This window comes from Nanorana parkeri, unplaced genomic scaffold (genome assembly GCF_000935625.1).
Source record: "Nanorana parkeri isolate BGI_ZX_2015 unplaced genomic scaffold, ASM93562v1 scaffold190, whole genome shotgun sequence".
Taxonomy (NCBI): domain Eukaryota; kingdom Metazoa; phylum Chordata; class Amphibia; order Anura; family Dicroglossidae; genus Nanorana; species Nanorana parkeri.
The window spans coordinates 327,304-338,791 of NW_017306458.1; the positions used below are offsets into that span (position 1 = coordinate 327,304).

At 44.6% G+C, this 11,488-nt stretch overlaps 1 protein-coding gene across 2 annotated transcripts in view; it reads right to left on the minus strand.

Moving 5' to 3' along the window:
* Positions 1 to 8,523: 8,523 nt before the first annotated feature.
* The window catches only part of NUP85 (nucleoporin 85), a 40,777-nt gene continuing 37,812 nt past the window's right edge, over positions 8,524 to 11,488 (minus strand). For both annotated transcript variants that reach the window (XM_018555267.1, XM_018555268.1), the window contains exon 20: positions 8,524 to 8,678. In XM_018555267.1, the coding sequence (XP_018410769.1) occupies positions 8,580 to 8,678 (99 nt within the window). In that variant the 3' untranslated portion in view covers positions 8,524 to 8,579. The remainder of the gene's footprint in view (positions 8,679 to 11,488) is intronic.

Sequence of the window (11,488 nt, forward strand, 5' to 3'; positions counted from 1 at the left end):
ATTTTTAAATTTATTTAGTTTTATATTTTAAATAGCCAGCCTGTTATTGGATATTTACAATAGCAGTGGGCGGATGCAAAAGCCAGCCTGCTATTGCAATTTAAAATATCCAGTAGCGGGCAGCGGAGGAGGAACTGAGGGGGGGCAGCGGGGAAAAGCAGAGTCACCGTAGTCTCTTCTCCCTGCTGTTGCTGGCTGCAGTGGTCTGTCCCCTCTGCTGATACAGGTTGGGATTGAAGGGGATACAGACCGCTGCAGCCAGCAGGGAGCAGAGCAGTGGCAACTAATTGAAAAATCAACTAATCAATGAGAATAGTTGCCAACGATTCTCTCGATTTTTAGTTGTTGCGGCCCTAGTAAGCTCATTAATTCATACATAATCTTTAATACTTTTTAATGTAATTTTCAATCCAAATGTCTGGTAATCCTGCCATTAAGTTCCTTGTTCAGGTACTTTTGTTATGGGATGACCATGGTCTGACCTATTGCTCCCCTGTGAGGTCTGTCTGTAATACGAACTTTCACTGGTTACAATAAGTGGCCGTGCTGGTGCTCATTGCACAGGCTTTGTCCACCATTGTCCCCATCAGGATTCTGATTCTGCATGCAAACACGAGTGGCCGTAAAGAGGCTGCAGGAGATCAGCAGCACTGATATATATATATATATATATATATATATATATATATATATATATATATATATATATATATATATATATATATATATATATATATATATATATATATATATATATATATATATATATATATATATATATATATATATATATATTATATCTTTTTTAAAAGGATGAAAATGGTGAAAACAGTATTTTAGGAAAGAAGAATAGCAATTGTTTTAAAATGGTTCTTCTGCAAACTTGATGTTATAAAATGATGGATTACAGCTACTTTAATTATTTTATAGGAGTTGTAAAATTCCACAGTGCTTGTCAGAGTACGCAGAACAATTCTTATCAGACCTTGCCCCTGAAGGTCTAATTCCTTTACCACTGTCTTATTGGCACAAACCTTATTGAATCTTTAGGTAAAAGATCAGTAGCCTGCTATTTATATTTTTGGAATGTGAGAGGAAGTGAATCAAAATACAAAACAATGGTTTGGGAGGGAATGGGGTGGAGCCAACAAATTCTACACCCAAATCTTTGAATTTTAACGAAAGCAGCGAATACCAAGCTCCAATAGTAACATCCATAATGTGCTTTATCAACTTAATGACACTAAATTTGCTAAAGCACTGTGTATCAAACAAGAAGTTCCTTTTTAAATCCTCTGCAGTCACTTGCTCTATCAACTGTTGCATGTCATTTCTTAGGACAGGTTTTCTGGCGCCAACAACAGTGGGACATGCCTGTGGAATGTGCATCGGCGTGGCAGCCTGTGGTCTCTAGGCAGGAGAGCGTGTGACAATACAGGAGAACACTTGGAATCAGGCATAGCGTTGTCACTGTAAAGCAGAAAGTGCCATTAGGACCTTTTAATGAAAGCTGCAGTTTTGGAAATTATATATTTTCATTTATTAACCCCTTCTTGTCCAGCCGTTGTAATTAAAAGGCCGGATGGGACACTCTTGAATGCAGGTGGGTGTGCACGTGCGGGAAACTGACACCATTTTAAACAGCCCGCTATGGCTGTTTACATAAAAGCGTCCGGGTGGCTATAGAGCCGCCTGATCGCTTATATGTTGTGCTCAAGTTTGTAGCTCCGCTGCCGCCGTCTATCCTGGACTCTGCTGTCCCTAGTCTGAGACCGTCATGGCGTCTCTCTGAACAGAGATCGGAGGGAGGTCAGTGTATATCCTCCTCCTGACCTCCCATCTCTGAATGTGGAAGTGATGTGTATTGCATTACTTATGCCTGTCATCTCTCCGGCTTCTATAAAGCAGATCTCTGCTTCATCAGCTTCTTTGGGGGTCCCTAGGTGACAGGGGTCTAACGGACCGCCAAGGTCTTCATAAAGAGGACCTGTCACTGTATATTTGCCATGGCATACAAACTTGTTACATATCACCGAGCGTAGGTGTGTGAGCAATAATTCTATGGCCATCAACCACTAAACTGATGACCAGTAAAAGCCTATGGCCAATTTTGGGTATGGTTATTTTTTGGGGGAGCACGCAATTTTAAAGCTTGACATTTTTGGTGTCTATTTACCTGACGTGACCCCACCTTTTATATTTTACCAAAAAATTAGGTAATGTTTCATAACGTAGGGAAGTTTTTATTTTTTTCCCCTTTCTAAATGTGTGTGTGTGTATGTATGTATGTATGTATATATATATATATATATAGAGAGAGAGAGAGAGAGAGAGAGAGAGAGAGAGCTCTGCGATCCTGCAGCGGTGATTGGAGGAGGGCGCGGGCACTGCTGGCTCTGCCTCTAGATAGGCAGGGATCCGTCCCGGCTGCCGCACTCTCGTTATATAGCAAGCTAGAGCGGGACATCCTCCCCCTGACCCTTAAAAGAACTATGGCATAAAAAGGTTACCCCATAGTTCTCTTTTAAATTAGCATCATTAACAATATATTTAATGATTTTATTAACAATAATAACACAAAGCTGCATTCATTTGTCTTTTATATCTGCCTGGAACATTCAAACTTGCCAGCGTATGAGGGGTGAACAGACAAAGCCCAAGCTGAAACCTTCTTGCTTAAGAATTGTAGCAGCAAGACAGACTGAGAGAACCACTGTCCACATGAAAGGCCTGTATGATAATGCTGCGAGTCACTTTTGTGGCATTGACACCATGCATGCATCTAAAACATGGCTGACAACTAACCCCACCTCCTAATTGAACTACCGCTGGGGCAAGGGCTGCTAAACAACATAATGCTAGAGACAAGAAACACCTATTATGCCAAGGTAACCATAATCTCTAAAAGTGTTAACATGTGAAACACAAAGTAATAAAATATGGACATAGGCACAGTTGGCTTATCTGTAAAGAACAAATCCTGAAATTGTGAGTCATACTTGGGAGCTTATTTCTCTGCTGTTTTCTACTATGCTTCTAAATAATATAATGGATATCTGGCATAATGGAAAAACAACTGGCAAACGATTTAAAAAAGCATTTTTGGAGCGGAACCCATTATGGAGATACACCAAGACGCCCTTTCTCTAGTCAAGCACACTGTGTTCGGCTGGAGTGTGCACGCGGACATGTGGGAGCAGGAGGCAGAGTCTCAACTGAGAAGCAACAAGCTGACTCAGCCTCTCTTTCCCTCTCTTACCACTATTTCCCTTTCTCTTCACCGATCTTCTCCTGCTCTGTCTCAGTAATCAGATGCTTGCAGCAGGTGTATGGAAACCTGTTCCCCGTAAATCTTAGTTCCCACTGCCGTTCAGCTGTTACCATAACCCCGCCCCTTCCTTACAGCTGTTAGTATTTACATAGCCCCGCCCCCTCTCTGCAAGCTCCGGTGTTCTATGACAAAGAGACGAACGTCTCCTCTCACAGTGTGAGCTCTTGGAGAAACAAGTCAGAGATTTCCTGTGCAGTGTGTGGAGAGGGGATATGTAAATACTAATCAGCTGTAAGGAAGGGGCGGGGATATGGTAATAGCTGAATGGCAGGGGGAACTAAGATTTACGGGGAAAAGGTTTCAAGGAGGGTAGAGAGGAAGGAGGGGCGGAGGCAGTGAGCAGAAACAGCCTTCCATGCACGTGTTGCCATTTGATGGCACAGACGACGGGGACCTGGAGGTAGGGAGAGAGCTGCTGTGCATGCCCATGTATTTGTGGACGCGCAGCAGTTCTCAAGGAGCGCCGTCAGTCACAGTGAGAACGATCAGTTGGGAGGATCCTGACAGTATTGTCGTGATCTCTCCCCACTGCTGCGCTTAGCCACGCCCACAATCTTAAAGTAACGATTGTATGTTTAGGATGCATTTTGGATTATAGGAATAAATTGCTAAATTTACTCCTATAGCCCATGGAATCCAAAAGTAAAGAAAAGGTTGGACCCCATAGTTCTCTTTTAAGGATTCATACCTGCATGTCCCAATGTGTCCGGTGCTTTAGCGCTTTCTGCAGTTTGTGGTGGGAAGGAATATTTCCAGTTTGTGGCCCTTCCCTTTGGCCTGGCCTTAGCCCATTGAGCACAAGTTTATTGTGTTCGTGCAATCAGGCGTCGACACACACTTGCATGTGGGTCTTTGGTCTGACAGTTTCCTCATTTGAGGCAGTCCTATATGCACCACACTTGGATTCTGCAGCAGGAAATCCTTTCTCAATGGGACAAATCTCCCTTGTCGCTGGACAGACAGATGCGGATAAGTCAGTCGGTCAAAGCTTCTCTGGTGTGGTGGCTCCACTTCCCGATGCTGTTGAGCAGGAGGTCATTTCTCATGGTGCATTGAAAGGTTGTGACGATGGACATCAGCCTCAGTGGTTGGGGTGGAGTTAGCAGACAGTGGTCAGCACAAGGCCTGGAAGGAGGGTTACTGGTCAATGTCCTGGAGCTTCGAGCGATCAGACTTTATCTTGTTTTATAACAAATCTTCTACATGGGCATCCTGTCAGGGTACAGTCACGGTCTATATCCCAGCAGTGGACAATTGTCAAACAGACCAAGTCATCAGGGTCTAGATCAGGGGGAATGGGCCCTTCATTCAGAGGTGTTTCAGTAGATCTGCCAAAGCTGGGGGAGTCCAGATGTGGATTTTCTGGCCTCCAGTCTGAAGCGAAAGATTAAGCGGTTCCAGGGCTTTGGATCCTTGGGCGAACGCAGCAGATGCTTTGGTGGTGCCGTGGGACAGGTACAAACTCATTTATGCGTTTCCTCCCCTGAAGCGTCTTCAAAGGTTTCTACGGTGTGTGGAAGTCGAGGGGATCCCAGTTCTTCTAGTGGCTCCAGATTGGCCTTGTCACCTTTGGTATGCAGACCTGGTGCGCCTGATGGCGGATGTCCCTTAGCGTCTACCGCTTTGAACAGATCTTCTGTTGCAAGGCCCAATTCTCCATCCTTCCTTACCATCATTTTAGGAGCACCCTGGCCAAGTAGGGGTGAGGTATGGTGAAGTGGATTGGGAAAGGTAAGGTATTGAAAAGAGCCCAGAGCAGCGGAGGCTAACCTATGGCATGCGTGCTACAGAGGGCATGCAGAGGCCCCTCTGGCTGCACGCGAGCATAGGCACGTGTAAACACTGATACAGGAACGCTGTACTCACAGCCTTCCCATCTCAACTGTCACAGCAGAGACAGCACAGAACTGAGCTCAAACTCCTGTATTGGTTCAATAAAGAGAACCTTTCCCGTCCAAATGCTATCACACAGATGCTTAGCCCCTGTGTGATAGCAATAAAGTCAGGGCTTTCCCCCATAGTTCTCCTTAGGGTAACGGGAGGACACAAACTAGCGTCAAAAAATTTAAAAAATTATAAAATAAATAAATCAAAATGTAAAAAATAAGTACAAAATATCAAAAAACAATAATTAAAATAAAAAAAGTGCTAAAGTAAAAAATAATAAAATCAATATAAATGATAAAAAAATAAAGTAAACCAAACTAAAACACAATACCAGACTTATTTTCAGTGTTGGCACGTTGGGATAAATAAATTGATTTTGTGTTGCAGTTTGGGCCACTCAGGCTCACAAATGTTATCTATCACTGATCTAGAGGAAATAAAAGTTAGCTTGTAGTAAAAGTAGAATGCATTGGGAGCATGCAATGTGATGAAGGCGCCATCTAGTGGTGTGATTAGAAAGTGGCTTGTGCAATTGCAACAGCAGGAACAAAAATTTGAAATCTAAACAATACTTACAGGGTTATTCACAAAAGAGTGAAGTATTTGGAGAAGGCAGGAGAAGTGAACAATCTAGGCCAGGGGTCAGCAACCTTAAACACTCAAAGAGCCATTATCAGGACTGAACACCCTGGACAAAGAGCCGCAGCAGAGGGATGAAAGAGCCGCAGGTTGCTGACCCCTGATCTAGGACAACATAGCTGAACTGGAAAGTGAGCTGAATTGGAGAATTTTTCCAGTTCAGCTATGTTGTCCTAGATTGGTCACTTCTCCAAACTCATCACCCTTTTGTGAATAACCCTGAGAGTGTGCCAAACAGCCCCTTTGGCCCTATGTGGGGGGAACACAGAAGGTGATAATGGGTCAGTTCCTCTACATATCATGTAAACAAAGTATTAAAACATAGTGCACGTGTAACAAGAAACATTAGTATTTCGGGTATAAATTGATTCACTATATCATGTGGGGGACTCACAGCCCCTGCAACCATTTAGACTGGTATAGAAGGAGAAAACGCCCAATAAAAGCTGGTTTTATGGGAATCTGTTAAAGTGCAATCAAGGGTGGTTATATCTTGTAGAACACCAGAAATTGTGCCAAGTGTAGTAAGATGAGGTGTATTGCATACACTGGTTGAAGGGAAGTCCCTGCAGAATATATGAATTTGTATGGAGGGTTTGCTGCATCCAATGGGAAAGTGAAGAAAACAATTAAGGGCCCAAACAGCTCCAGTCCCCTGTATTCTGCATTGCAGAGGACTTGTGGGTAGGTTTCTCCATTTTTGTGCCAGGTACGTAGCTCTGATAGTGAGAGCAGCAGAGACAGTTTCCAAGGCCAGTCAGGTAGTGCAATTTGTGGTAGTCAAAAGTCCCCAGAAAAGAAAGAAGATCTCCTAGGCAGTGGAAGCTGGCGGTTTTGCCACCATGGAGGGCTATTAGCTGTATTTGACATCTTTCGGTTATTTATGTGATTTTCTCTTTATACTGGAAAAAGGTAATTCAGCAAATAGGGTCTCTGGGTTTGGCTGGGTCAGGAATTCTGGCTCCTTGAGCCCCGTGGACCTGGCCTCTTTCTATATGTGTTCATCTATGCGACATTTGACTAACTGGCTGAAGATAGCCACAACCACAGGAGTGAGGTCTTTCGTTTCAATAGATTCAGGCAAACCTCAAACATGTATATCATTTATACGATTTCTGTTTTCAATATTGTCTTTCGTTTAGGGGATTGGAAAAAGTGTATTCCTCAAGAATGTTGTTAAAAGAGTACAGTTTAGTATGGAGTTCATCTGACACATTCTATATTTTCTCCACTCTGCCCCCCAGGCCCTTATTTAGATCAGGCTGAGGACATTTTTACGTGACCCCAGCCTCAGACGGTGTCTCTCCCTTCTTTCCCCCAGTGTTGCTCGTTGTTTTCCCCCTCCCCTAGCATCTGTCAGTGGCTCTCTCCTCTTCATGGGGTCACGACCCACACTTTAAGAAGCACTGATTTAGATCATAGTTGTCCTTTTTATAGGTGGTTTCCAGCCTGATCATTGATCTTGGCGGGTGGGGAGTGATTTTATATATGCCTCTATATCCCATCCTTGATGTGAATTGAGGGAGGCTTGTGAAATAATTCTGGAGCATTGTGACAGCCTACCTAACCCCAAGGGAAAGCACTGTATGGCTCTCACCTGTGCCTGACTGGCCCTGTAGAAGGGATGCCAGCCACCATCTTGGCAGCACAAAGCTTTCTGGAGGCAGAGGAATTATTGCAACCAAAGGTGTGCCCAGTGTATTGTGACTGCGGGCTGTATCTGCTAGGGTGCTGATTCTTGGGTAGCTGCTAGCCCATTTAGAATGCTGTGGCTCCACTAAGCTGCTCAGAATGTCTTTACCCTAGATCAGGAGAGGACACGTCCTACTCTGCCATACTCACCGCGCCTCCCAAATGACAAAAAAATAAACCAAAAGGAGAGGGACCTTTGTTCCTGGAACTACACCACAAGGGAGCTTTCAAAGATAACAAAAACTGCCAAATAACTGCTCAACTGACTTTTTTTTGTATTTAAATGACTGTCCTCCAAATCCTCTAAAATAGAAGTATAGTACCTTCCTGTTATGATTGTGATCTATGTTAGTTAGGTAAGAACTTTCATGCACTGTACATTCTATTTTTGTTGTTTTTTTTTGTAATCATGCTGATCTGGAAACTATAGATTGCCTTACCTCCCTGAAGAGAATGTGAAACGCGTTAAAGGCTGGACCACTACAGACAACTTTAGTTGCTAGAGTAATGTGATTTGATCTTTTCAGAAATAAGGGACATTGATATGTAGTAGGTCCACTGGGCACCGAATGTCAAATCAAGTGCATTGTTGGCCATTTATATATAGATGTGGATCACTAACAGTGTTTTATTGAGAACTGTTATCATGTCTTAATAAAAATTAGATTTTTATTATCTTTGTGAAAACTCTATATTGTGGTTTGTGACATATTTGAAAGCCCCATTTTTACAGATTTTGGTATATTTTATTGACATATTTGTCTCAGAGTCTTATGTACACATAGTTATAAGTTAGGTTAAGAAAAAGACACAAGTCCATCGAGTTCAACCTATAGAAGAATGATAACAATAGAAACACCTCTATAAACAGAACCCTATGCCCACAGTTACGCACAGTTGATCCAGGGAAGGACAAAAACCCCCTTAAAGCATGAAAGGAAAAAACAAAACACAAAATCATGAATATGGAAAAAGTGATTTATTTGAAAACAGTCTGTACAAGAAACAAAGCAGGATTTCCACTTTCCTTCTAGGCTTGAAGTGTTCCTTCTTTTACAATGGCACGTGCTAGGTTTCGGGCAAGAGCCAGACGCAGCATGTCAACTTTAGTAACGTCGGTGTTTCCATCCTGCAAAAGAAAAAAAATGAGGAATTCAAAACAAAAACTGAAATGCAAAAAAATAATTGGCCGCTCAGGCACCAAACTTATCGGTGGGAAGAGTGTCATGCGTTCCCCATAACCCGAAAACACTCAGCATCTAAAATACACTAGAGGTTCATCGTGGAAGTATAAACTTCATGTGGTGCCTGCTGTCAAAGATGTTACTTTATAATGTCTAGGCCAGGGGCAGTGACTTCAAATTCACGGAGGTCCGGTCACTAACATTTTCTTTCAGCAAAGATCTCATGTTTTCGCCATGATGGTTTGTTCCCATTGGAATGCCCCCTTTTATTGGATGCCCCCATCAGTGTGCCCCCTTTGCTAAAGTAAGGATATGGACAAAGCAGGACGGGAGCGCGACTACCAAAAAGGACGTAGATAGGTATATGAAGTACAGATTGTAAATGAATCTTTGTATGGGAAAATTACGTGACACTGTTAATAGTGGACAAAGGGACTTACAGTTCGAGGCTCCCACGTGATCTGTATGGCGCCCTCCTTTGAGAGGTCCAGGGTTGCAAGAGTGTCCCCGGTGGTATGACGGGCTGATCAGTTGGGGGTGCGCATCCGTATGGCCACCCACGGACACGGCTGGCCGGGCCGAGCCGCTTCGGTCAAAGACGGAAGAGTGGGGAGGAGCTACACGCGGCTGGGGCACGCCGTGCGTCGTTGGTCTGGATCTGTAACGGTGTAGGCGGTAGGGGTCTCAGGTGATAGAGGTCTCGGGTGGTCGGGTGTCTCCAGCGAAGTAAGGAGACACCCGACTAAAGTAAGGAGGCACTCTGATGAGGGCAACCAATATATTGGGGGCACTCTGATGGGGGGCAAATAATAATTAGTTGTCCCCAATTAAGTGCATCCTTATATTAGTTGTGCCTCTCAAAGTGCCCCCTTACTTGGTTTGTCCCCATACATTGGCTGTCCCCACCAGAGTGCCCCCTTACATTTCCTGTCCCCATCATAGTGCCCCCTTACATTGGCTGTCCCCATCAGAGTGCCCCTTTACATTGGCTGTCCCCATCAGAGTGCCCCTTTACATTGGCTGTCCCCATCAGAGTGCCCCCTTACATTGCTTGTCCCCATCAGAGTGCCCCCTTACATTGCTTGTCCCCGCTAAAGTGCCCCAACATGGTTTGTCCCCATTAGAGTGCCCCCTTACATCGGCTGTTCCCATCAAGAGTGCCCCCTTAACCTTTACATTGGCTGTCCCCATCAGAGTGCCCCTTTACATTGGCTGTCCCCATCAGAGTGCCCCTTTACATTGGCTGTCCCCATCAGAGTGCCCCTTTACATTGGCTGTCCCCATCAGAGTGCCCCCTTACATTGCTTGTCCCCATCAGAGTGCCCCCTTACATTGCTTGTCCCCGCTAAAGTGCCCCAACATGGTTTGTCCCCATTAGAGTGCCCCCTTACATCGGCTGTTCCCATCAAGAGTGCCCCCTTAAATTGATTGTCCTCCTACATCGGGTGCATCCTTACATTAACTGCAACAGTAAGGGGGCACTCTGGTGGGGCAACCAATGTATTGGGAGCACTCCGAAGGGGGCAAATAATAATTAGTTGTCCCCAATGAAGTGCATCCTTACATTCATTGTCTCCATTGGAGTGCCCCTTTGTTTGTTTTGTATGTAATGTAATGTAAGGGGGCACTCTGATGGGTGCAACTAATGTAATTGGGCACTCCGATGGGTGCAACTAATAATTAGTTGTCCCCATCAGCATGCTCCTTTACTCTGGCTGCCCTATCAGTGTACCCCCTTACATTAATTGTGAAAGTAAGGGGGCATTTAATGGGGACAACTAATTATTTTACATTAGTTGTCCCCATCAGATGCCCCCTTACACTGGTTGTCACCATCAGATGCCCCCTTACACTGTTTGTCCCCTACGGGCCCTGAAAGGGCCCATTTTTTTATTTTCATAATTATAGGTACCTGTCCGGATGGCAGGGAATAAAGCCAAAGCCAGGGAGGTGGAGCTGGGAGGAGCTGAGAGAAGGTCCCACAGGCAGGGAGGTGGAGACAGCTATGGGCAGCTAAAGAGAACAGAAGATACTCTTCCATCCTCCTTCAGTGCTCAGCGGGAGTGCAGTGACATCATTGGTTGCTAGGAGCACAGTGGTTCTAGCAACCGACCACGGTCCGGACCAACAGCTGCTCGGTCCATGTCCGTTCTGCAGTCCGCCATTTGCAATTCTCTGCATCTGCACAGACAAAGGACCCTATCTGGATAACTGATTAAGAGTGTCAGCAAGGCCATCCATGCAACATATCTCTATTGCCACTATGGTTGGATGTAGGTTAGGCCCAAAAATGGCAAAAGAAGTTTTAAACAAACGCGCCAAATGCTTGTCCACTGAATCTTTGAAAGCCAGAACATCCTCCACCAGCACTGTCATCAACTTATTCAGAGAGGCAATTTCCACATCAACCCCTGGAACCATCCACTTCCTAAGAAAGGTCTCCTTTAAGGGGTACTGTATCCCAAAGTGCTTGGGGAAAGGAAAACCATTTTTCCAGATGTTGCCATTCCTCCATCAGAATATCTTTTCACAGATTCTTTAAAGGAGAACCATGGGGTTAGGGCTTTTCCCCATAATTCTCCGTGTAACGGGAGGACACAAACTAGCGTCCTCCCATCACCCTAGGCTCAGTATACCGCGAGCTTTAGCTATACTGAGACGCCGCAGCTGAAGCGGATCCCGACAATTATGTCTGGATCCGCCCAGCTGCGTGAGTGACAGCTGGCTCTGCCTATCTAGAGGCAGAGCCAGCTGC